Source organism: Rhinolophus sinicus, chromosome 14, assembly GCF_057876585.1.
Source record: "Rhinolophus sinicus isolate RSI-liver-muscle chromosome 14, RSI-T2T, whole genome shotgun sequence".
Lineage (NCBI taxonomy): Eukaryota > Metazoa > Chordata > Mammalia > Chiroptera > Rhinolophidae > Rhinolophus > Rhinolophus sinicus.
In genome coordinates this window covers 129,798,688-129,824,461 of record NC_142514.1, presented here as the reverse complement: position 1 = coordinate 129,824,461, position 25,774 = coordinate 129,798,688, and the positions used below count along the sequence as shown (strand labels likewise).

Here is a 25,774-nt window from a genome sequence, read left to right as displayed (position 1 = left end):
TTGTGGCACAATGAATTTTGTCCATGTCTCATCTCCTCCATTAGACCCTGAGCTCTGAAAGGCAGAGTTCTAGGCAGTATTCTAGATTTCCCACCAGGGCTTGCCAGTAGTTGGCAATTAATAGTTGAAGAAATTCTTGGGAAGGAAGGCAGAGGAGGGTTATAGAAAAGTGAACTCAGGGCCTTCAGGGACAAGGCTCTCCTTTACTGTATGCTGGGCATCTCCCCTCACACCAAAAAGCTCAAAGGAAAAACACAGTGACAAGGGTGGCCATTTTGGAATCCATTTATATTGTCAGTGTTCCTCTGGGCTTCATCCAGCCACGCGCCCGCCTCTGAGAGTGCATCAGACCGTCTGAACATTCATGGCTTCCTTGGGCCAAGTGTAGCTGTCCAATGTAAAGGAGTCATAGGCTGGAGTGTAGACCAGGGATCTTACAAAAGCCTCCTTGTCCTTGGGCTCTGGGTAGTAGGAGGCCAGGCTGTGTTTGTACGCGAAGTTGAGAACCTAGGGAAAAACAAGTTTGGCTGAGGAACTAGATCTAAGGAGCAGTCTGCTTAAGCGCCTTTGCTTGGGGCATGTGAAAGGGAATATACCCTGAAAAACCAGACGTGAGCTGTGGCCCATGAAGCCACTGGATAGGAAAGATGAGCTTTCTGCCCAGGTACAGGGCTGGAGTCAAGAGGTCTCAGACTAGAGTTTGCCTCTGCTTCCCACAGTCTGTGAGTCCTCAGCAGTGACATTATCCTTGCTGAGCCTCAGTTTCCTCATCTTTAAAGTGGGAGTAATAAGATCTTTCTTTAGAGTGGTGTGAGAATAAAGTGAGGCAACAAGAAAAAGTGTTTAGTGCCTGATATTCCCCGCGCCGCAAATGTGGGTTGAATTGGAAGGCCAGTCTGGACATTGTTATCTGGGTATTAGATTTGACATCAGAATGGCGTGAATCTAAATGTCCCAAAAAGTAAGGAACTGGACAAGAGGAAGCTGGGTTATTGGTCTTGAGGGTGATCCTACAATGGACAACTCACGGGGAGTGAGTGCTGTTGTGCAATGTGTTTTATAAAATTATTTTTTAAAATTGATTATAAAAAATGCAAAATACATATAGTAATAGAAATAACAGTACAGTAAACCCTCTTGTAGTCATCGTCCAGATTCTACAGTTACCAGTGTTGGGCCAGTCTTTATTGCAACATGTTCTGATTCTTTGCAAACCCATCATCTCTGCGTGGTCTCTAGGGTGACATTTTTCCTTGGACTAGTCCATGAACCTGGTCATCCCATGGCCCAGCCTTTCTGAGAGAAAGGAGAGGAATGAGCATCTACTCTGGCCACAAGGCAGTGTGGAGCTTTCTGACTGTTCTCTTTTAGTCTTCTCCAGAACTCTGGGAGAGGGGAATTACTGGCCTCTTCGGAAAAAAAGGAAACTGAGACTCAAGGAAGTGAAGTGATTGGCCCCCGGTGACTCTGCTGCCGATTGGCAGAGCTGGGGCTCCCCAGCCTGAGCGCTTTCCGTAGTGGTATGCAAGTTACCCTTTCTGTATAAATGGGCACTTATGATTCATTTAAAAAAAATTCCACCCACGTTCCGGTCCACAAAACTATGGATGACCTTTCTGCCTGATATTTGAAGGGAAAGCCAGGATCATTCCCAGAAGTGGCTGGAGTGGGCGTTGCGGGTGGGGCTCGAGTTGCAGGCAGAAGTTTGTCACCCAGCCTCTGGGTTGTATGCAGTGCAGCCCAAGGAGCTCAGGATGTCTCCTTAGCTGCCATCCCATTAACCCTCCTCAGTCAGAGAAAGTCAGTTAGCCTCAGTACTCATATTACGGGGGTAGGATGCGCCTTACTTCGACGGCGATTCTCAGAGACACATCTCGGATGGTGTTGAGCGGTGGGTATAGTCTCCCCTGGGACAGATGTTGCTCAGAGACCTCCTGGGCAATTTGCTGGGGAGAGAGAACCAAGAGGCATAAGCTCAGTTTCGGCCTTCCCAGAACAAGCCCAAATCATTACACCAGAGACTCCCCTCACCCCGCAAAGGTGGCCAGTCTCTGTATTTCTCACTGTTGTCTCTGCTACCACCTGGCCCCAGGGGAGCTTAATGCTTGGGCTTAAGCCAGGACACATCCTTTCTGTACTATGAGACTGGCTGAGGCTTAAAATAACCCGAGGCTTTCTGAATTCAAGAGAACAATCACTAAGACCAAGACGCATAAACTCATGGCTTGCGAAGCAGACTCTGCCTTGTCTGGTCTAGCCTGTTGCATATGGGCCCCTGAGTCCCTTACTCCCTGAACTCCAGCCTCTCCCATGGCCTTAGTAACCTCCTGGGTGCTCACCTAGGCCATCCAGTCTCTGTATTCAGGGCTCCTTGAGCTCTGGTCCCAGACTGAGGAAAGGCTTCTTCTCCAGTGAGCCCCACAAATGGGCCTTGGACTTTACCTGAATAAATGCCCTAAGCACATCACCCTGAAAGCGATGCCCTCCACAGCTTGCCTCCTTTGTCCAGAGCCTGTCTTGGAGGGCAGCTTACCTCCCAAGCCTCATCCTCCAGCCTCAGGCACTGGTACTCAGCCAGCCTTGCAAAAAAGCCTCTTTAATGTGGCGGCTCTGCATCTACTCCCACGAGATCTTGTGTCAAAGTTAAATTTGGGAAAAGCCTGGGAACCGTGTGTCCCAGAATGGGCAAGGTAAAAGAGTTGGTCTCTCCTCAGAGTTTGGCAGACAATGGGGAAGTGGGCCTCCCCTTCTGCTGCCTCATTCTCACATTCCTTTCTCTCCCTTCCACTCAGTCAAACATTCACTGAGTTCGGTGACATGCCAGGTTCTGTGCTAGGTGCTGAGGATCCATGGTGGAGAAGCCATGAAGTCTTTGCCGTCCCGGAGACTGGTGTCAGTGGACAATTAAAATTATACCAATTATAACACAGTGAATGCAAGGAGAAAGGACATATAGACATAGAGGAGTCTGCCATGTACAGGAAAGGCTTTCCAGAAGAAGTGCTATAAGCTAAGACCTGAAGGACAAAGTATGAATTACCTGAAAAGGGGAACGAGAATAGCATATGCACATTAAATTCTCGGAGGTGAGAGAGAAGAGGGAGCAAGAAAGAGCAAGAGGAAGAGATTGAAGAAAGAACATTAGATGATATGTTGATGGTAGGGGGAGGGTACGAGTGAGGCTGGAGAGTAAAGAAGGCCAGGTGATGAAGTGCCTTGTATGGAAATCTATGAAGCAGTTTGGACTTTATCCTGTAAGCACCGAGTAGCCATACACAAGTCTGAAATGAGGACAGTGACAGCCTGCTCTGGATTTGGAAGGATTCTCTTAATGGAGGAGATGGACTGATTAGAGGGAATCAGGATCTATCTCCATGGCTAGATCTGCATCTAGAAAGGTTATTCTTCAGCGTAAAGAGATAAATCATGTATCTGTGGTCACTTCTAAGGCGTTGGGCACTGGACATGCTCTGCATCAGCTTGCGGTCACTTTGCCTGGGGTCATCCTGGTCATCACATGCCTAGTGACATTGAACAAGTTACTTAAATTCTCTGTGCCTCACTTTGTTTGTCTACAACGTAGGGATAATCACTATACGTATTTTACAGAGCTGTCAGTGTGAAATGAATTTGTCCATGTAAATCTCCTAATACTTGTATTATTTTTTTCCATAGGAAAGACAGAGTTGACTTAAATTGTCTCAATAAAAGCACACTTTTCAGAAATATAACTTGTCAGGCCTTTGAAGACCAGATTGTCAGCTCCTGGAGGGGAGGGACCTTGTCCTGCTCACAGCAGGTGATTAATAAGTAGATTGAGATGGAGGACACTGTTTTTGTAACGATGGAGATGGACTGGCCCACAGCACAGGGAGGGAGGTGGGGAAGAGGGTGAGACTGTCTCTGGGGGCTACATAGGAAGTCTCTAGCAACCATGTTTCTGCACAGTGGGGGAACTTGCTTTCAGACCGACTCTGCCTAATCAATGGGAGTTTCAGATAGCTTTGCCCATGGCCATAGGGCAGACATCACCACCACTGACCATGGCAACGAGAAAAATACAAACACAGAACACTCAGACAGAAGGGACAGAGAACCACAGCACGAAGCCATAGCTAGTGTGCACATAGTTTGGGGGAGGCTGCAACACCTCCAGGAGACGTTATCGGAAGGGCCTTGCAGAGCTGGCACTCAAAGCCCAAGGTGGAGTAAAAAGGAACCTAGTACATGAGGCAGTTCCTTGTGGGACTCGTGGAAGTGGAATTGGACAGGGCTGCGTGGAATCCACTCCCGTGTCTTGCTGGTTTTGCTGGGAAATGCAGATGGATGTCGGAAATCACAGTGGAGCCTTTGGAGCTCATTGGAGATACATACACTTAATATCTGTATATGTTAATAGCTCTGATTAGTGTAACCTGCCAACAGAGACATTTCTATGCCTCAGAGTGAGGTTAAATGTGAAGTGCCTGGCATTTAGTAAGCACTCGATAAAACGTGAGCCACTTATAACTGTTATTATTAATAACCATTATTATGAATCCACATTCTTAATGAATTCTTTCATTATTTTCATCGTGTCCAGTGAAGAACCCTCCTGGGAGCTTTTCTAGTAAGATACCTGGAGCAGGTGCACTCCCACACCCCGAGATCTGTACTCAGAGCAGGCAAACCAGAGAAGCAACCTCTCCCTTTCCTTATGGGAAGCTGCCCTAGTGGGGCTTATTATGCCGGCAGGTATCCCGGTGACGTGCTCAAAACCCATGGCTGGAAGAACCCATTGCCTTTCACGGTCCATGAGGCCACAGTTTCAGATGTGGCAACTTTGGGGCAACTCCTCTGTTCTGAGCATCTAGACAGGCACGGCTGGGAGACAGGGAGCAGTACAAGGTATGTCTCCTCACAGCTAATGCTCTGCTAACACCCCTGCTTTCGACTATTTCCTATCCCCTCTTAAAAACCCTGTGTGTGTTTTGAGAGAAGTTCAAGCCGCAAAGTGATTTTGAGAGACGCTTGAGGTTCAAGCACTTTGGGGATCCATTGCCAGGGTTGGGGGCAGGTTGGTAGGAGAGATGAGAGGAGGAATCTTTGGGGGCCCGGTGTGGGACGTGGGGTAGGTCACAGGCTCTTCTGGGTGCACGTAGGGAGCAGGGACAGTGCTACCTCTGCTGTCAGGAGGAAGATCTCATCTGGGATGTGCCGGATCCCGCCGGCGATGACGCCCAGAGCCACTCCCGGAAACACATAGGCGTTGTTTCCCTGTCCCGGAATGAAGGTCCTGCCATCCTTCAGGGTGACACTCTTAAAAGGACTTCCACTGGCAAAGATCCCTCGGCCCTGGAGGCAGGAAGAAAATCAGAGACAGAGCTTGGAGATCGGTTTTGGGCAGTAAGGTGGCCTAATCTTATCCCAAACATTGGACCTTTCTTTATCTTCTCCCAAAGGCTCAGCATTGTGTTTTGTTCATTTGACCAGAAAGCTTAGTCCCACTGAGTTACCTGGTAGCCAAGAAACCGCTGAAAGGTGAAAGTGGACCTTTTTTACCTGTCACTTCCTGGGAGGGCCAAGCCAGGACATGACAGGTATGCACGTGGCCTAGAGTCTGCAAATGCCTGGGGTTCTGGAGGCTCTGTGTTATCAGGGGAACCTTGAGCATATAGCACAATGGTAAGAGCGTGGGCTTTGGAGTGAGACCTGGGTTTCAGCGCCAGCTCCTCTCCTTACTAGCTCTGTGCCCTTGGGCAAGTTACTACATCCTTCTGAACCTCAGTTTGCTCCTTAGCAACTGGGGATGTTTTTCACCCTCATAGGGTTACTCATAGTTATTGTTACTATGTCCTCTCAGCCTGGGGAAGGAAGGACTCCCCGCTGACCTCGGTGACCTGGTAGCACTTCTCAGCCGTGCACTCGGCCTTGCTGGTGGGGTTGCTCAGGGCAAAGATGATAGGGCGCTCGTGGAAGGAGGCCATGTCCCTCAGAATCTGCTCCGTGAAGGCTCCTGCGATGGCGGCAACACCTATAGGGAAAAGGCGGGGTAGTGGGGATGCCTACTCTTTAGAAACAACCCATTCCTCTCCTGGTGGTAGTAGTGGGGAACTAGGTGCCATGTGAAAGACTCAGGCGTCTTGGGGATGGCATCTGCCATAGAGACGGAGGGAGCAGAAGAGAAAGGGTCTCTCTGCTTGAGCTGGCTGAGACCTCCTGTCAATCTCTAAGGGACCACTGGTCCACTGCAGGTCCCTGCCCAGTTCAGATGCACCTGGAAAGGCATTCCTGGCATTGTCCTTTAGACTGGGCTGCTGCCTCAGTACAGGGAGACATGCCACGGTCCCCGCCTCAGGAAGGAATGTTCCTGTCATTCTGGTTAGAGACCAGCCCTGCGCTCTTCCACTGCGCTGTGTAACTCTGCACCATTAAGCCCCAACTCCGTGCCTTAGCTCTATGGTTTTTATACACTAGCACTCAATAAAAGTTTGTGGTATTGAATTAGACATGAGATAGGGGAAGAGCTGTGTTTCCATGGACCGCTTATGCCTTCTTGCTGAGCCTCAGTCTCCACCTGCAAGTCAAGAGGGTTAGTTGGGCTGGGCCGCGGGCTGCCTCCCTCCTCCTACCTATGATGGCTGTGGGTTTCACCAGCCTCACCACCTCCTCCAGGGAGTTCACCTCGGGATGATCTTGAGCAAACATCTCCTTCTCATGGTTCAGGTGGCTCCTCCCCTGCAGGGAAAGGAAAAATGTGAAGCAGCTGTAGTGGTGAGAACTGTTAGGCAGCGGCATGGATGCATCCGGAGACGGAGATGCTGAGAGCATTCCCTGCTGAGCCCTGTGCTTTGGTCTGCACTATCAGAAGCCTTGGGGCCCGGCCCATTCTCTCGATCAGATTTCCTGGTAGAACCTAAAGATTTTGTGTGTGTGTGTGTGTGTGTGTGTGTGTGTGTGTGTGTGTTGTATTTATTTAATCCAAACCATATATAGAGAATCCACAAAGCCTTTCTTTGAGCTGCTGGGGTCATGAACTTCCTGGGCCAGGACAGAAAGGCTCTCAGGAAATGTCTGAGTCTGACTAAGACTGTTGGTCCCAAGACATCCAGCTCCTAGATCCAGTTAGGGTTGGGGCCTGAGGCACGTAGGGCCAGGGAGCTAATCTGAATACATTTCACAAGAGCCATTAACCTCCCTGTGAATAATAGTAGGCTGAGCTGTAGAGCAGGCTGTCAATGGCTGGCTGTGCCCAACCAGCTTCATATGCCTTCATTTTCATCTAATAGGAGTCAGTGGATGACAGACTGGTAAATGGGTACAGATGTTTCTGATGACTCCTTTGGGTTAGCTGCCCTCATGAGAACCAGAGTGAAGACATCAGCTTTGAGAGTTCTGAGTAGGGGTGAGCTCAGTGGGGTTAGCAAAAGGATGTTGAAAGATGGGCAAGAGAGAAGTGTGGCAGCCCCGACCTGTGCCTGGATTATGCTCTGGAATGACCTGGGGTGGGAGGAGGACTCTCCAGGCCTCAGTTGCTGCCAGCAGTAACCTGGTTCTATATGGAATAGAAAGGTCATTTTATGCTGAAGGGTCTCTGCTACTCTTGGTCGACGGCCCCTCACACTTCCCCTGTTCCTATCTCAGTCATCTTTTTCGTCTCTCACTGACAGTCCATGTTAGTGAAATTCTGGGAATTAACACTTGGAGCTCTGAGTGAAGTCCTAAGAGAGGAGGTGATCCAGTTGTGTCCCTCACCACATTCCGGTCAGGAGCTGGACTGTTTCTCTTTTTTTTTCACTCATACCTTAAACATTAGTTCTATACTTACCATACACCAGACATTGACATCAAGACTATATAGCCTAGTAGGGAAACAGACTAGTAAAGGGGCAACTGCCCTATGTGGGAAGTGTAGTATATGGAAGGGGAGGGCTACGTGACCATTGATGTAGGAAATTCACTGAGACCTAGATGCTCAGAGGAAACTTCTTGGAGGAGGTAACATTTGAGCTAAATCAGAAAAGGAAGAAATGATGGTGTTAAGGGTTGAGAGTGGGCATGTGGGAAAAGAGAGAAGAGCATTTCAGGCAGAAGAAGAAAATGTGTAAAGATGTGGAAGACAGCATGTTCCTTTTGGACGACTATGATTCAATATGGTTGGAGGTTAGTGCAAGGCAGGAAGTGGTGGGAGATGAGGCCGGAAGGGGCACACATACACACACTTACACCCATATTCAGAGCTTTTGGACAAGAGAAATTAAGGCTACTTTATGATGAGTCTTTTGCTTTGGAAGTTAGGGCATTGCCCTCCCTTTGCCCTCTATTCTCTCTGAGCTATTTGGTCCTTGGAGACTTCATCCTGTCCACTCCCAATAGCCGAAGGTGTCAGAAAACGTCCAGGTCTCCAGGCTGACAGTACCTTGACAATGAGTCCCTTGGAGTCCACCATCCAGATCTTCTTTGTGGCCTCTGCCTTGGGTACACCTTCTTTCTCTAGGGCCATGACAAGGAGGTGGGCAATGCCCATGGCTGCCTGGGAGGTACCATATGGCAGATGTTCAGACACAGGGCAAACAGCTACTTGGCATTTATCAGATGCTTCATCAAGGTCCTCTTTCCTTCCCCCCACCCCTGCTTCCAAGAGACCCAGTTAAATCCTTGCCTTGAGTCATCCAAATGTTGGGGCTAAGGCATCTGCAATTATCACAACACACCTGTGCTTCTTCCTCTTCTCAGAACCCCAGGACACCTCCCCTCCTTGACACCCATTCTTATTTTCCTACTGGAACAACAGTAGAGAGCCCCTGATGGCACCTACCTCACCTGCACCTTGGAAAACAAATACATGATTGGAGAGCTTGTTCTTGGTGATTCTCAGAGCAGCCAGGATCCCTGCCACAGCGACGGAGGCTGTGCCTGCAACGGTGTGGACTGAAATCAACCTCTGGCCACTGGGTCCCAGCCTCCAAGAGAAGACCTGTGGCAGAATCCCCCCACCCCCAGGACCCGTGGTGGAACAAGCCACATTCCTTAGTCCTTATCGAAGTCAAGCCTGTAGGCATGCAGGTTTTAAAGCAAACCCATGCCCTTTTTTGCAGATAACTGTTACTTTGAGAAACAGCTCCTGGATTGTTACTCAACCCTGGGAGAGAAGATCAGAGAGTGAGGTGCTGCTACCACCATCGTTTGCAAATGAAATGACAAGAATAAATATAATGGAATCCAAAACAAAGTGTGAGCCTCATAGATAGTCTTTGTTTAAGGGATAAATGGATAAAAACATATGAAAAATGAGGCCATAAAATAGCCACAAGACATTAAGTGACCATATGAACTGAGGTGCCTATCTGATCCACCAAGTCTAAGCCTAGAAGCATCCCATCGTCAAATGGCTTGAGCATGACCAGAAGGTAAAGTTGCATGAGCAGGTGGTTCAGGTTCGTTTGATACCTACTTCTCCTTCAATCTACACCTAAGGCCTTAACAGGAATTCCTTCTCGCCAGCTGACCAAGAAGAAAATAACCTGGACTTGGTTTACAGGTTATTCTTCATAATGTGCTTCCATCAACTGGAAGTGAAAGGCTGTATCTTCACAGCCCCAATGAAAGGTAGTCGTAAAGGGTGATGGTGGAACAGTTCCCAATGGACATGACTTCAAGTGTCCTTGGTTGTTCGGTCTAAGAGATAGCTAGATGGAAGTGATTCATGGGCAATTGCTAGTGGTTTAGCTGGATGGTCAGGGACTTAGAAAGAACCGAATAGTAAGATTGGTGATGAGGAAGTCTGGGGAAGGGGTGTGTGGATGGACCTCTTGGAATAGGTACAGTGTGTGACGATATCTGTGCCCCATGTAAAAGCTCACCAAAAAGTATGATGAGACTAGGTTCTCAATATCAGGGGGACAATGTGGCATGTCCTGTGCATGTCAGCCAGCATCTTTCCCCAGCCACCTAGGATTTGCTCAACGAGTTTATGTACAAAGTAGCCATGGTGACAAGGATGGAGGGTATGCATGGACTTCCACTCACCAAGGCTGACCTGCTACTGCTACTGCTGAAAAACTAACCTGTCGATGGCAGAGATCAATGCTGAGCTCCTGATATGGCACCATTCCCTGGAAGGACCATCCGCCTGGCAGCAGGATGAGTACATTGGATGCCTTCCATTATAGATAGGAGAGAGATTTGCCCTCACTGGAGTGAACCTATATTCTGGATATGGATTTTCCTTCCCTGTCTATAATGCCCTGCCAGTGCCATGATCTGTGGATGTTTGAATGCCTACTCACCATCCTGCTATATTCAGACAACAGGCTTCTTTCTAATCAAGGAATTCATTTCACAGTAATAGAAAAGCAGCAACAGGCTCATGGAATTCCGTGGTCTTAACACGTACTCTACTGCCCAGGAGCAGCTGGCTTAATAGAATGGTAGAATGGGCTACTGCAGATCTACTTAAGACTCAGTTGAGGTAACACCCTATGGAGATGGTGAGGCTGTATCTTACAGAATGCAATATATGATTTGACTTAGTAAACAATACATTGTACTCCTAATCTCATAGCCAGAGGACTTGGGTCTGGAAATCAAGGGGTTGAGGTGGAAGTGGCTCCTCTCCCCATTTTACCTGACTCACTTGCCAAAGTTTTGCTTCCTGCCCCTTCAACACTGTGCTCTCTGAACTGGAGGTCTTGATTCCCAAAAGACATATGCTTCCATCAGAGTTCACCACGTGGTTTCATTGAATTGGGAGTTGAGACTGCCACCTGGCCATTTGGTGCTCTTTTTGCCTTGAAACCAGTGGGCAAAGAAGAGGGTTACTTTACCGATTGTGTTGATTCATCCTGACAACCATGGGAAACTGGGGGCTGGGAGGATTACGCCAGAGCCCAGATCTTCTGGGGTGTATGATGATACTTCCATGCTTCATAGTAAATATTAATGCATACTATTACAACTAAAGAGAGACAGGACTACTGAGGATTGAGATGCTTCAGAAATGAAGGTTTGGGTCATCCTACTAGGTAAAGAATCCTGGCGAGCTGAGGTCCTGCCTGAGGACAAGAAAGCATAGAATGGGAGGTTGACGAAGAAATTTATAATCATCAACTATGGCTTCATGACTGGTTATAGACATGAGGAATGTAGCAGCCATGCATTCTTTCTTCCTTGATTATTATGTGACACATAATGGCATATATTAGTGAATTTATTCTCCCTTCTCCTTCTTCTTATTACTTTATATAAGTTTTGTTGGAAGATAATTCTATAATTTAGTCTTTAGGTAACCGAATTTTCAAATGTGAGGGCGACTGAGTTTTTAAGAATAGTTCATCTGCCCAGAGATGGATAGTGTGGCTTTCTTTCAGAGATGAATAAAATGACTTGTGAAACTTTGCCTCTCCCCATTTCAGGGAGAAGGTAGAATGTCTTCATTTGTTGGAAAGATAGTTGCATTTTATTATACATTTTGTTAGAGTTGTTTTTGTTGTCTGGAAGTACCTGTGTATAAAATGGCGTATGGATGCTGAATAGTTGAAAGGGTGGACTGTACCAATTGATGGGTAATTGTTTCTCAGCTTCAAACCCACTCTTGACTCTGCTTTGTCTACAAACCGCTTTTCAGCTTTGTCAACTGGCTCTATGCTGGGCTCTGCCAATAGGGGGCGCCAGAGGGCGACTGAAAGGCTAGCTGAGGGGGGTAGGAACTCTTTTCCAGTATCATCCCTGCCTTTTAAGATTACGAGGTAAAATGTAGGCCACTTAGTTAAATTTGAATTATAAATAAACAACAAGTGTTTTTTAAAAATTTATTTTCAATGACAGTTGGCATTCAATAGTATTTTATATTAGTTTCAGGTGTACAGCATAGTAGTTAGACATTTATATAATTTACAAAGTGATCCTCCCCCATTAGTCTAATACCCTCTTGGCACCATACACAGTTATTACAATATTATTGACTGTATTCCCTATGCTGCACTTTACATCCCCTTGACTATTTCGTAACTACCAATTTGTACTTCTTAATCCCTTCACCTTTTCACCCATCCCTCCCAAAACTGTCATTTTGTTCTCTTGTTCTCTGTATCTATGGGTTTGTATCTGTTAACAAATAATGTTTTATTGTAAGTATGTCCTATGAGCTAGCATAAATAGTCTAAAAAAATTGTTTATCTGAAATTAAAATTTAACTGGGCATCTGCATTTTGTTTTGCTAAATCTGGCAACCCTACAGCCTTGGTTTTTAACCTTTACAGCAGCAGTTTGTCCCCAGAGCAGCTGCTGAATCCAGTTTGTTGTGTGTCCCTCACTTATAGAACCAGCCTGGTAGCACACGCCTCAGAGACACGGATACTAAGCCAGTTGCCGCCTCATCTTCCCTTTGCTTCTCCAGCCCCAGGGGTGGTAGAAATCCTTACTGTTTTATTTGGCTTTTCAATTCCTTAATACATAATCCACAATTCTTGGCATCAGGTTTTCTCTGTTAAAGCAACTGGTGTGGAACTTGACTGATAGAGTTCATAATAAGTAATTGCAGTTGGCAATGTGTCATGCTAGGTGGCCTGCGGGGTCTCTGGTCCCCCTCCCCGCATAAGAACGCAGGACATGGTGAGGCCAAGAAGGAACATCCACGGAGCCATCGATGGGGGGGTTCATACCACTATATTCTCGCTGGTGGTTGGTTTGGAGACACAGGAAGTAGGAGCCACATTATCTGCAATCCGCCATCAGCTTCTCCGCCAACCAACCAACCCACTTGCTAACTGCAATCTATGCTTGCTAGCTCAGCCACAGCAGTTATATCAGTGGCCAATGGCTAACTGGTTACAGCTGATGGCCAACTAGTTACAGCTGATGGCCAACTAGTTACAGCTGATGGCCATCGACTACCTGAGCCAGCACCTTTCCACGTGAGGCCGAGAGCCTGGAAACTGCTTTCTGGGACTCTGTCCCTATACAATGACAAGCTTCTATGATGGTCAAAGAAAAGTAAGTTAAAGTGGGACTATTTATGGCTTGTTAAAGTTGCACAAAACAAAGAAATCGATGTTATCTAAGGCTGGTGAGGGAGCAGGGAAAAGCAAAAAGTTCCAGCATGCATTGCCTTTTAAAGAGCTACAGCTCTTTTTTGGAAAACTATTTCTTCCCAGTATAGACTAAAGGCATAAAATGTTTTTGCCCTTTGACCTCATGCTTCTACTTCTGGGAATCTATGCATGGAAAATTTCACAATGTATGTCCTAGGATATTTATGACAGTGCTATTTATAATACAGAATGACTACAAATAACAAACCTAACAAAGGAGTAATGGTTAAATAAATTAGCTTGTGTAGATACTCAGTAAACTATATTGCAGCCATTAAAAACGGTTGTTGTGAAGATTACTGTGTTTCCCGGAAAATAAGACCAGATCCAATATTAAGTTTTACTCCAAAAGATGCATTAAGGCTTATGTTCAGGGGATGTCCTCCTGAAAAATCATGCTAGGGCTTATTTTCCGATTAGGTCTTATTTTTGGGAAAACATAGTACGTAGCAACACAGAAAAAGCTATGAAGTTAGTAACATATTGTTCTAAGTGCTTTATATGTCTTAATGTAAAGGCACTTATTTACTCCTATTATCATCATCCCCATTTTACAGATTGGGAAAATGAGGTACAGAGCAGTTTGCCGGATTGTCCAAGATCACATAACAGAATGAGGCTTTGTTCTTGGGGAATCAGGCTCTAGGGTTTGTGCTCTTAACCCCCAAACTATGATTCATTGGCTTAGTTGTAAGGAAGAGAACCTTAAATAGTCTACATATCATGACTCTAATAGTAAAAAAATACACACACCGAATCTGGAAGGAACTACAAAATACTAATGGTTGCAGGGTGGAAGTATGAGTGAATTTTGTTTTCTCTTTCTAGTTTTCCAGGGGGTTGCTTTTTGGTAGCTCTGGAGTGGGGCCTTCTCCCAGAACATGGGTTGGATTTGTGCCTGGCTCAGAGGCTGTGTGGTGGGCTGAGACAGGTGGCTTGGCAAACAGTTGGAGCCTAATAAATGTACATTCATCACTGTGGACATTAGAAGGCGGGACCCGATACTCCCCAGAAGATAGGGTGCAGGCTCTGCAGCCTTCACACAGCTATGGCCTGGGGGGACTGCTGAAGTGTCAGCAGGGTCCCAGAGCCATGGCTGAGGACTGCTGGGCTTCCTAACATCATCTGAGGGTCGCGAAGGAGCTCAGTGTGCATTTACTGAGGACCCAGGTTACCATGGCTTGGGCACTAATAACTATAACACAGTCGGGGGTCAGAGGTCATTGTTTCGAAGCTGTTGCATTCATTTATTTATTAAGCATCAGTTATGTACCAGACTCCAGGGTACGGAGGATAGCACTGGTAACAAAGTAGACAGGTTCATTTCTGCTTTGGAAAGAGAGAAGTTATTAAATGATTACAAGTGTGATGACTGTTATAAAGAAGTCGTTCATGATATACTTTTTGTTAGTTTACATGCAGAAAAGTATGCTATCAGTAACTTTGCAGCCTAGTGAGTCCCCATGTACTCTGTGTTCCAGGCGCATTAGTCATCAACAGGCCACATGTTTTTTCACTGGTGTGTTTTGCCCTCGCTGCTCCCCCTAGCTGTGGGACCCTTCTGTAGTTCATTATTTATTCCTTAAGATTCAGCCCGAATGATTTCCTCTGCCAGGCATTTCTGCTTTTCCCAGGCATCACTGCCTTCTTTTCGGACATCTACTTTTTATGTAACCTAACTAAAGCTGGGCTATGTCATGGCCAGGCTCAGCACTGTACCGCATTCAAAAGGAACACCAAGCTGACATCCAATAAAGGATCAAAAAGCAATTTGAAATTATTTAAATCACTTACAGAGATGGTGAGAGTTGGATGGTAGGACCCTCCTCCCAAATCCCCAAATGCCCTTTGTCTATTATTTTCTCAAAGTTCACTTATAATGGTGACTATTCCCTACAGCTCGGTTTCCCTGCAAACAATCTCATCCGTCTTACTTTTTGCCCCCCAAAACTCGCTTCCATTTTAGTTCTACTGAGTCAGAATCTGTTATCCAAAAGCTGTCCAGATGGTTTATATGCCCATTTATGTTTGAGACCCACTGAACTAGATGGCTTCTCTAGGCGAAGTACTGGTTTCCGTCCATTGGATAGAGAGGGAGTTTTCTGCTCATTGGATTCTACTGCAGGACCGCTTTCTGCCTCCTGAAAGGAGGAGATGTACAAAGCACCTGCCACCAGATGGCGCCAAAGATATTTCATCAGGGAAGCTCCCCAAGACACTGCTTGCGCTCTTGATGGATCTTTACCTTCTTGGGTGTTAAATATCTTTTGTAGTTAGAACCTGCAGTTTGCATAACGGCTTACGTGCGAAATAGGGTGCTGGATTGGGAATGGAGAGCACGACATCCAACAATTGTACAGATGAGGAAAACGAGGTCAGAGAGAAGCAGTGGCTTGCCAGCCATCCAGTTGGAAGCAAAGCAGGAAAACCTGGATGCTGCTTCCACTCCTGGGTCTATGCAGCTCAGACAGCCTCTCCTGACTCTAAAGCTAAAGGTCGCAGGAGCCACATTATATAGGTTTCCATGGGGGAGACCTGAGGGGCGAGTGGTAGTGGAGGTAGAGGGAAGTGAATTTAGGCAGTGTATGTAAATTTTCAGCCATAACTCTGGAAGAGGTGGAAAACACAAACCAATGGGAAATATGATAGGAAAGAGTTGAAAATTTCAATGAAAGGACACAGGGCAACGACTATTTATTGATTACTCTCACCATGACCTTGGCTCCGTGCTAGGTATATGCTTACCTGCATTTGTTCTCTGAATCTTCACAACAATTCTGTGAAGCAGGTACTATTGTCCTTTCCCTCCCCTCTCTGAGGTGGAAAGTGAGGTTCAAAGAAAATAGAAATTACCAGGCGAGAACTTCTGAATCCTCTCACCGCCAAGTCTATAAAATGTCTGCAGCCATGTGCACACACTTTGCTTTTCCTCCTCTCACTGTTGATGAAGGGCCCCTGCTCCTAGCTAACGGCACCTCCAGGTATGTGCTGGATCCCATCATTTCTGCCTACTCGAAGAATCTGTCATGTCTTTCTGTCCCCTATCTTCTTCAGCCTCAATTCCTCCCTCTCTACTGGATCACTGCCAACAGCATAGCAGTGTCGTACAGCTCGCTCCTAAAATAGCCTTTTCTTGACCCTCTGTCGTTCCCACTCTATTTCCCACTTCCCTTTACAGCCAAACTCTTTGAAAGAGCTGAATATACTCATTGCCTCCATTTCCTTTCTTCTTCATCTCCCTGACACCCAATCCAACTAAGTGACTGTTCCCACCTCTTGTCAACGTCACCAGCACCTCCACTGCACCAAATTTAGGGGTCAGGCCTCAGCCCTCCTCTTCCTTGACTGCTCAGCAGCATTTGAGATCATTGCTCATTTTTCCTTTGGAAAACTCTCCCTGCACTTGGCTTCTCACCCTGCCCTCACTGGCTGCTTCCTCATGTCACCTTTCTGGGATCTGCCTTTGAGGCCGTCCTCTGAAGTGGCAAGTTACCCTAATTACAGACCAGAACTCAAGAGGAAAAACAGCAGTTACTTAAACCCCATATTACAAAGTTTGGCAAATAAAGTTATCTCCATCATTAACTTTCATTTTGGGGGACTCTTGGGAAACATGCTAGGGACCTATAAATGGAGAGGAAGGAAGCTGCTTAGCTTTCTGGAGGAAACCCCCTGGCATAACCCAGGGATCCAGGGGACATGGCTTGTGCCCGAAGAGGCCATGGGCAGCACAAAACAACTGGTTGTTCCTCATTCACAATGAAAGAAAAACAAATTTTCCGTTTCGGAGGGAGCTTTCCACAATTACATCTCCTGCAAACTGAGTCCTGGAGGTTGTAGGTTCAAGAAACAGCACAAAAGGACAAGCTGAGAATATAGTTTCTATTCTGCTTTTAACGGTCACGTTTGACAAGGTTAAAGGAGTTTCCCTGCTAAACAGCAGGTTATTGGAGACGAGGGAAAGAATAGCGATTTATCAGGTGAGGCCAGGCTGCTGTCCCAGGCAGTGGGAAGGACGGGGGGTTAGGCTCTGGCTAAGGTGGCTTTGGAGGCCTGTGGCTTGGGGGGACTGGGTGTCCTCTACTCCGGGCCAGGCTTGCTGCCACGAGCCACAGAATCACCTCCATTCATTGTTCATTAGTGTGTACAGAGCCAGGTCTGGGGTTTCCCTGGGCTAGGCCTTGGATGTCTACGGGCGTCAACAGCATTAATGTCCAGAAAATTCAAGATCTCCTTATTGGACACGAAGCAAAAGCCTTCTCTGACTGCTTCAACCCTATGTCTTTACCATGAGGGAAATTTTCTGGAACCCTGGACTCTCTAGAAAGCAGTTCCTGGCCCATGGAGGAAAGTGGGGTTAGGCCCATTCTGCCACCATTTGGAAGGAACCAGAGAGAATCATTACCATCTTCTCGGCTTCTCTGGGGATTTAACTGATGCAACAGGCTAAGGAGGAGGTCCCCGAGAAGCCAGTATTAGATGCTCGAGACATGGGACCCTCAGGGCTGGGACAGCCCTGTGAGTGAAGAATAGCCTCAGAACACAGGATTTAATGAAAAGGAAGATTTGGGGGCCTGGGGGGACATCCGGTTGAAGAGACTAGGGGAAGTGTCACTGTGGGGGAGAGAGAACAGAAAGGTCCGGAACTGCTGCTCACTGTGTATGGTGGTGTCGGCGGTGGAGGAGCAGACCCCTGACAGCTGGGAAGAACCCTGGTGTCTTGAAAATGCCAGGATAGGTCAGCTGCACAGTCTTCTGCGCTGGACCTTTCTTACTGAGCTCCCCTTTCCTACTGTGGCATCTGACTCCTGGGGTGCTTGGATGCATTCTGCAAAGAGGGTCACCACTGCCCGGCATCATTCCCAAGCCCTGGGGAAGGATGGGATCCTGTCTGTGGAACAGGTGTGGCCCTGGGTGCCAGTGTCTTGGGGAAGGTGAGGGCTTGAGCCCTTAAGGACAAAGAAAAATTAGCCAAGAGCGGAAAAGAGTTCTAGGCAGAGGGATGAGCACATTCAAAATTACAATGTTGGAAGAAAATTCACAGAAATGTGAGTAATTGGATGGGCTGGAAGGATAGAGTATATGTGGAAAGTGCAGAGGTGAGGTGGGACCCTGCCTCCTTTCTCCTCACGCTCTCCAGGTCCTGCGCTCACACTGGCTCCTCTCCTCACCTCCACCAAAGCCCGTCTGTCTCAGGTCTCAGCCCTTCCTCCTTCCCTTTCCTGTGTGCTGGGAGTCCACTCTGCACCAGCCGTATTAGTGCTAGGTACCAGCCCTGAGGACCGCTCCGTGCCTGTCTCTGCCTGTGCATCACTATAGCCCTTACAACAACCTGGTGCCATAAACAAGGGTGATGATGGAACTACGTAACAGTGAATTGGCGTAAGCTGCAGCCCACTGGAATGGAGGCGGGCCTTAGGGGAGCACCCTGGTCATTCTGGCGATACTGGCTGATTATCAGTCACCGTTGTCAATACCCTTATGTCCATTTGACAGACAAGGAAAAGAAGGCTGTGAGGATTTGAGCCACTTGGTCCAAGCTACAAAGCAGAGACGTGGGGAATCTAATGTCTATTAAACTCTCTGGCTCGCACATAAAAACCTGAAAGTGTGAGGGGGTGAGGACAGCCCGCCATACCATAACACAGGCACCCTGAGAGGCCGTCCGCCCCTGGGGATGTGGCAAGAGTTGGGGGCAATGCAGGTCCAGGGAAGACTGGTGAGGTAGGAGGACGCTCTGGAGCTGACGTGACAGCTGGGTTTTCTCGTCCCCAGCCACACCCTGCGGGCAGCTAGCAGTAGAGGCTGGGGGCCCGTGGTCACTAGGCCAGCAGGGTCTTGGACCTGACTCCTTTGGAAGGACACAGCTGGCCTGGCCTCCAGCATGACCATTCCTATTACCATTTCTCCTCGAGGTCTCCCTCTTCCCCCAAGAGCAGGGAGGCTTCCTTGGTCCCAGCTGAAACAACAAAGTCACCTGAGCCGCTCGCTGCCTTTTCCAAAATTCCTGAAGAGGCTGCCAGCTATGAGTCAGTGTGTTGGCAGCCCTGCTCACTGAGAACCCGCCTGGGCACTGAGGCTTTCCGGGAGTCTGAGCTGGGGTGGAAGCAGGAGACATTGGCAGCCCTGGGGAGCACTCGACCCTTCCAGCGGGGGCTCCAGAGGAGCCATGCCGTGGTCGGCCCTGTGGGGTCAGTGGTTCCCAGCTGTGTGTTACGGCATCACCTCCTGGGACACACTTCAAACCACGTACCTGAGCTCCTGCTCGGCACCAGGCATGGGCCTGACCTCATGGAGCTCAGGCTGGTGGGATCCTTAGGCCTTGAGTCACATCTTTCCTTGTTCCACTGAGGACACGAGGCTGGGATGATGTTCAGAGCATGCAGCATAGCCCAGTCTCATCTTCATTTAGGCAGCCAGGTTCCAGCCCCTGCCATGTGTGGGGTTCTAGAGGATTCTGACCACAGGTACAAACTGCCGGGGTGGACTGGCCTGTCTCCAGCAACCACACGTGGCATGGTTTTGGTTTCTGATCCCCACTGCAATTGTCCCTTCTTCCCTCCCTTTCCCCCAGCCCTCTCTAACACTGTGTGTGCAGGCATTCCTTTTCTATTTTTGAGCAAGGCCGTGTAGTCTTACGTTTCATTTCTCTCTACTTTGTATTTAGAGGTAAAGGGGGCCAATTCTGGCATAAGCTTAATCTTCCATGTTGCCCCATTAGGTCTGGAATTCCTCAGTCCTCTTAGCAATGAGAACACACAGAATAGGCTTCTGATCCTCGACCCATTACTAACCAGCTGGTGGCTGTGGGCAAACCCTTTCCCCTCCCCTCATCTTTGGGTTTGTGAACTGTGGGAGTTAGAGGAGGGATTGAGAGAGGCGCAGAGAGCAGCAGGATGCAGGAGAGCAGTGAGCCCCACTCTTGGGTGGGGTCTGGAACTTAATCCTTGGCAAGAAGACTCACTGCCCCATGTCACCCACACAGGAGAATAGACAGCCTGATGTCTTGGAGAGAGAGTGGAGAGTTTGAGTCAGAAATAACTAGGTTCCAGTTACCATTATCCAGAAATAACTAGTCCCAGCTTTGTGCCTGTCTGGCACAAACTTAAGCAAAACTTAACCCTTGAATTTCTGTTTCCTGATCAGTGACGTAGGATAGCAATGTCTGTCCTCTCCCTAAGCGGGAGGGTGTTGTGGCAAGGAAGTTGGGAGATAATGCGAATGAAAAATACTTATCAAACCTAAAGTTCGGGCCAGCACAGTGGCTCAGGTGGTTGGAGCGCCATGCTCCTAATGCCCAGGTCGCAGGTTCAATTCCCACATGGGCCTGTGAGCTGCGCCCTCTACAGCTAAGATTGTGAACAACGGCTCTCCCTGGAGCTGAGTGGTGGGCAGCCGGAGTGAGCTGTGAGCGGCCGACTGACAACTGGGGGGAGCGCAAGGCTCATAACACCAGCGTGGGCCAGGGAGCTGTGTCCTACACACAACGAGACTGAGAAACAACGGCTTGAACTGGAGTGCGGGGAGACGGAAGATGGGGAAAAAAACAAACAAACAAACAAAACCTAAAATTCTATGTGCATGCAACAATGTTATTATTTGGCACAGCTTGAGTTCCCTGGGAAGCAGAGTGTGAGACATGTGGAGTGTTGAGGATGTTATCAAGGAGTGCCCTTGGGGTCAACATACATGAACAGGTGGGTGTGGTTATGAGAATGTCAATTTGCATATGTAGACTTCATTCATTTATTCTTCAAACATTTATGAAGCATCTACAATGTGCCAGACAGCTGGGGAGTGAGAATAGATAAGACATGGTTCCTGCCTCTGGAAGCTTATTGTCCCCTGGGGAGACAGACAGCCCAGTGCAGGTATCTGGGGTACAGTGTGGTAAGAAAACTGACAGAGGGTGAACAGGTGGCTGTGGGAGTGCCTGATGTGCACCCAAATCTGACTGGGGAAGTGGAGGCTGATGTGGGGCCTTCCCTGGGACAGGATACCCTTGAGCTGAGTCTTGAAGGGTAAGAGTTACTCAGGCAAAGGGCCTGGGGAGGGTACCCCAAGGTGAAGAACAGAACTTTCACACACAGAGAGGACTGACTGGGAAGCAGGTCATAAGATACAAGTAAGGGAGGGTCAGAGGGGAGAGTGAGAGAGCTTGGTCGGGGTGGAGGTGGGACACAAGCAGGCAGGTACTTCCAGTGAGGAAGTGACAGCTTTCTCGTGCAGAGGGGGTCAACAGCCCTCGTTTCATCTCAGAGGTGTATTCTGGCAGCAGTGTGGGGGTGATTGGAGCGGATGGACTGCAGGCCCCCGATGTGTCCCTGTGCCTGTGTTTATGAGGATGTACACACATGTGGCTGTGTGTGTGTGTCTGCACATCTGGAGTCTGCGCACAGGTGCTGCCCACATAGACTTGTTTTCCACGTCCACCCTCTGGCCTTGGCAGCCCGGTGGGCTCAGGGGGATGGCTGTCCTGTGGCTGACTCATGGGTGAGTGCCATGACAGGGGAGCTGGTCAGGGGCTAGCAGGTGTTTCCTCTAGGGCCACAGGCACAGCCCAGCCCTCTGGGCTGTCAGTGAGGTGAGCAGCGGCAGTGCCTGAGTGCTTCCTTCCCTTAGCCGGGGCTCATGGGCTCCAGTGCTGGTCCCAGACCCGTGCATCATGGCTAGGGAAACAGCATGGGGACAGGCTTGCAGGGTTGCAAGGTGTCAGTTTTCCCTTTTGGGGTCTTCTCTCCCTGGGCACCCACTCTTCAGTGCTGAAGTCATATATTTTCATCCTTAATTATCTAAAATATGCTTAACTATGTTATCCTGTCTCTTGAAAATTTATAATGAATACAAAAAAAACAAAACCCAAAAAACCAAAAAATCATTTAGTCACATTTCTTTAGCCCTTAATGTGGACCACAGGCAAGAAAGAGGCATTTGGTTTTGTAATAGAAGTATAAAATCTGGGAACAGTAAGGTGAGTGATTAGAAACCACATTGGAATTTACAGTCCAAATTTCAACTCGGTGCTTATTGGCTACGGAAGTTACTTCGTCTCTCTGTGTCTCACTTTCTTCATTTAGAAGACAGAGGATGATACTATCTTATAGGATTAAATGTTCTTTACATAACATTATTTATATTAAATTACTATACAGTACCTGACGTATACTAAATACTCAGCTCTGAACATTAGCTATCATTACCTGGGTTTGAATCCTCTTAGCTCATTTGGTGAAAAGTCCTGACTGCGTTGGGCCTCTCTGCAAAACGAGGGGTTGGCCAATCGCTTACTCCCCAGGATCAACACCTGTCCCCCACCAACTTGTTCTTTTCATCTCACATGCATCCTTGGTTTTTAAAGAGTTTGCTTGCCAACACTTCATTTGTTAAATAATAACCCATATGTCATCAAGGTTTCCCTTGGGCTTTATAAAATCCCAGGAATTGCTCACAGAGCTCCTTTTCAACAACGCCTGGATCCCGGATGGGGAGAGAGGATCCCCGAGGGGCGTCCCTTTCCACTCCAGTGTCACACAGCGGCATCCCCGCAGCAAGATTCAAAGGCCCTCAGATATTTCCGGTCCATAGAACAGGGCACCAAGTTGACCCTGAACTAGAAGATGTTTCCCACTGGCTTTTGGCGTGCTCTGGGGCCCTGGGGCCATGTCTTTCCGGGATATCATTCTGAGGAGCACACATCCAGCCAAGTTAAGAGAAGGACTTGTTCTGATTCTCTGACAAGGATACATTTTGTGTTTGGAAAATCTAAAAGCAAATCCTTCTGGCTGGGGAAGGCCATTTTTATGGCGATTGATAACTTTGGTCTGAGAGTCCTATGTGCATATTAACTCTTTCAGTTTTCACAGGAATCTTCCAAGGCAGTTATCATCACCCTCACTGAACAGATGATGAAACTGCAGTCGGAGATCTGATCTGCCCAAGTTCAACTAGCTAGAAAATGACATCATAGCTTAGTATTTCTTACATAGATGAAATCACATAATTCTTACTCTTCTCTGAAGCAGTAATGCTCTCCATCCTATAGATGAGGAAACGAAGGCCTAGCAAAGTTACGGGACTTGTTCAAGGTCACAGAGCTAAGAATGAGCACCATGGGAATTGAATGCAAGTTTAATGTTCTTTCTTCAATACCTGCTGGCAGTAAACCAGCTAAGAGGTACCCCCGCTTTGGCACCCAAGTGAGCCTTTGAGATGGCACTAGTCCTCGGGGGCTTTGTCGGGGGGGTGGAAACTTACCCTGGATGTCATCGTTGAACATGCAGTATTTGTTGCGGTATTTGTTGAGCAGGCGGAAGGCGTTGGCATTGGCAAAGTCTTCAAATTGGATGAGACAGTTTATTCCAAACCTGCAGGGAGGGAAAGGAAAGAACGCATGGCTGCCTCCCCGTGGCACATCCCTGGCAGTGGGGAGGCGCAGGCCGGCCAGCAGGTGGGGTGTATGGTATGGCTCATTCACCTGGGTTTTTGCCACCTGGCTGGCTCCTGGACTCCCGGGCTCTTCCTACCTCATTACGGATGAAGATGGGGAAGGGAGAGTAGGGGCAGTGGGCTTGGTGGTCAGCTGAGCCCACCTCACTGTCTCTGATGTGGGCTGGTGGCTCACGTGGGCCACCACGTGGAAGGGCTGAGATAGGGCCTGCTCTTTCTATGGCCTGTGGCCATCTGAAATCCCAGCAGAAATCTCTCTCTAAACACAAGTACATGCAGACAGCCCGGCTTGCCCAGGGGTCTGGGAGCCTCTACAGTGTTCCAACCGCTCCCTGGGTGGGCCCCGAGGCCATGACTTCCTCCATTAGAGACTCTTCTGGGTTCAGGCATGGCTCCCTGACAGGATGCAAGGAAGGCTGAGAGGCATCTACGATCAAGCCGCTGTCCCCTCCTTACACCTCAGTGAGGGTGTCCTCCGTCTCCCAGGCACAGAAGAATCAGTGAGTGAGCCCGTCTACAGGACAGGTGCCCTAGCCCATCTCCCAAAGAGTCTCATTCAGTGAGTTTGGGTGGTAGGGCTGAGAAATCGGCATTGTTTTCCTCCAGAGTTATAATCGACACATAAAAACGGTATGTATTTAAGGTGTACACCATGATATACATATATCTTGTGAAATGATGACCTCAGTCAGGCTAATTGATGCATCCATCACCTCCCATCATTACTTTGTTCTGTGTTTTCAGTGGTGAAGACATTTAAGATCTTTTTAGCAAGCTTCAAGTATACGGTACGGTATTAATTATCACCTATGGTCCCCGGGCTGCACAGGATTCTGCATTGTTAGCAAGCACCCCAGATGGTTCTGACCTGACAGGCGAGGGGCCTCTGAGAAACGCTGCACTGGCAGGTGAAGACGTGCTCACAAAGCTGCCTGAGACGCCTTATGTAGAATCTATGCTAAAACTGCCTCCGAGAGTTCAAGGTCAGGAAGAAGTTTGCATTTCTTAAAAGATGCCTAGGTTCATAACCTAGTTTTCCTGCTGACATTGTCTGGGAGGAAGGTGAGAGCTCCGTTTTCTGCTGTTTGGCAGGCAGGAGGTTCTCTCAGTCTAGGCTTTCTGTGCGCACCTCCCCTCTGACTCCACTCTTGCTCTTTGATCCTGGTTTTGTTAGTTTTATCGTATTGTGTCTCTTATTGGAAGTCTTTCTGGAAGCAAGGGTGATATGAATTATTAAAAATCACTCAGTCCATGGACAAAACAAGGATTTCATCTCATGTGTCAATTTGTGACTAACAGTCTCTGAGGTCATGTTCATTGAGGAAAAAATGCCCTGATGGATCAGCAAGTAGTGTCGGGGCGTCTGTTCGGGACAAGTGGCCTGCCGTTCCCAACCTGGTGTGAACTGGAGGCTTGGGACCCGCTATAGAAAGAACGAATTATGACCTTGCTGAAAAGGTGGGTGAGCACATGCTTCTGCGTGGGCGTCCTGTGCTATGGGGGGCATCTGTCTGATGAGGCTGGTGATGGGGTGAGTAGCACTGAAATGGCCTAGAAAACATTGTTTCCAACCTCATAATTTTGTGCAAGACTTACCCTGTACAGTAGAAATGCCAGTAGGCAGGCAAGTGTTTGCTCCTACCATGGTCCTCGAGAAACTTAGTGAGCTGGGGCTGTCAGTGGGGGATCTGGAGATGGGTTCATGTTACAGGGACAGAAAGAGAGAGGCGGTGACTTGCCACAATCCAGGGCTAATACTTCTGGGCTGTGGTCAGGAGGCTTGTGGGCCTGAACCTGGCTCTGTGACACGCAACTGAGGGATCTTGCACATGTCAGTTCACTGCTCTTTACTGCCTCTGTTTCCCTGTTAGTGGGCACAATCATATCTGCTTGGGCAACTTCTGTGGGTTGTTATTAGTATTAAAAGTTGAGGGTGACTTTTAAATTGTAAAGTGCTAAACATACGTGTCATTCTGGCCTCAATTCTTATTCACAGTCATAGAGCAAGTGCTGACGGGGGAGGGGGAGGGGGCTTGCTGTGTCTCCTGACCCACCATCCAGTCCCCTTCTCCTTGTACAATGAAGAGAAATGATAACAACAAACAAACAAAAACCCTCCTGTGCACAAAATACAATGCTGTGCTTGCCAAGCCAAAATTTACTGTGCATTTTTGTTCAGGGTGTGAATTTCAAGTATTTGGGTTGGGAGGGGGAACAGAATGTCTTTGGTTGCTGGTGACATTTTGCTATATATAACC

At 48.0% G+C, this 25,774-nt stretch overlaps 1 protein-coding gene across 3 annotated transcripts in view; it reads right to left on the bottom strand.

Annotated features, from left to right (window-relative positions):
- Positions 1-269: 269 nt before the first annotated feature.
- Positions 270-25,774, bottom strand: part of ME3 (malic enzyme 3) — a 176,215-nt gene continuing 150,710 nt past the window's right edge. For all 3 annotated transcript variants that reach the window (XM_019739628.3, XM_074335628.2, XM_088791527.1), the window contains exons 8-15: positions 23,325-23,434; positions 8,798-8,895; positions 8,399-8,512; positions 6,612-6,717; positions 5,871-6,013; positions 5,161-5,334; positions 1,848-1,946; positions 270-507 (exon numbers count right to left, since the gene is read on the bottom strand). In XM_019739628.3, coding sequence (XP_019595187.3) covers positions 346-507; positions 1,848-1,946; positions 5,161-5,334; positions 5,871-6,013; positions 6,612-6,717; positions 8,399-8,512; positions 8,798-8,895; positions 23,325-23,434 — 1,006 coding nt within the window. In that variant the 3' untranslated portion in view covers positions 270-345. The remainder of the gene's footprint in view (positions 508-1,847; positions 1,947-5,160; positions 5,335-5,870; positions 6,014-6,611; positions 6,718-8,398; positions 8,513-8,797; positions 8,896-23,324; positions 23,435-25,774) is intronic.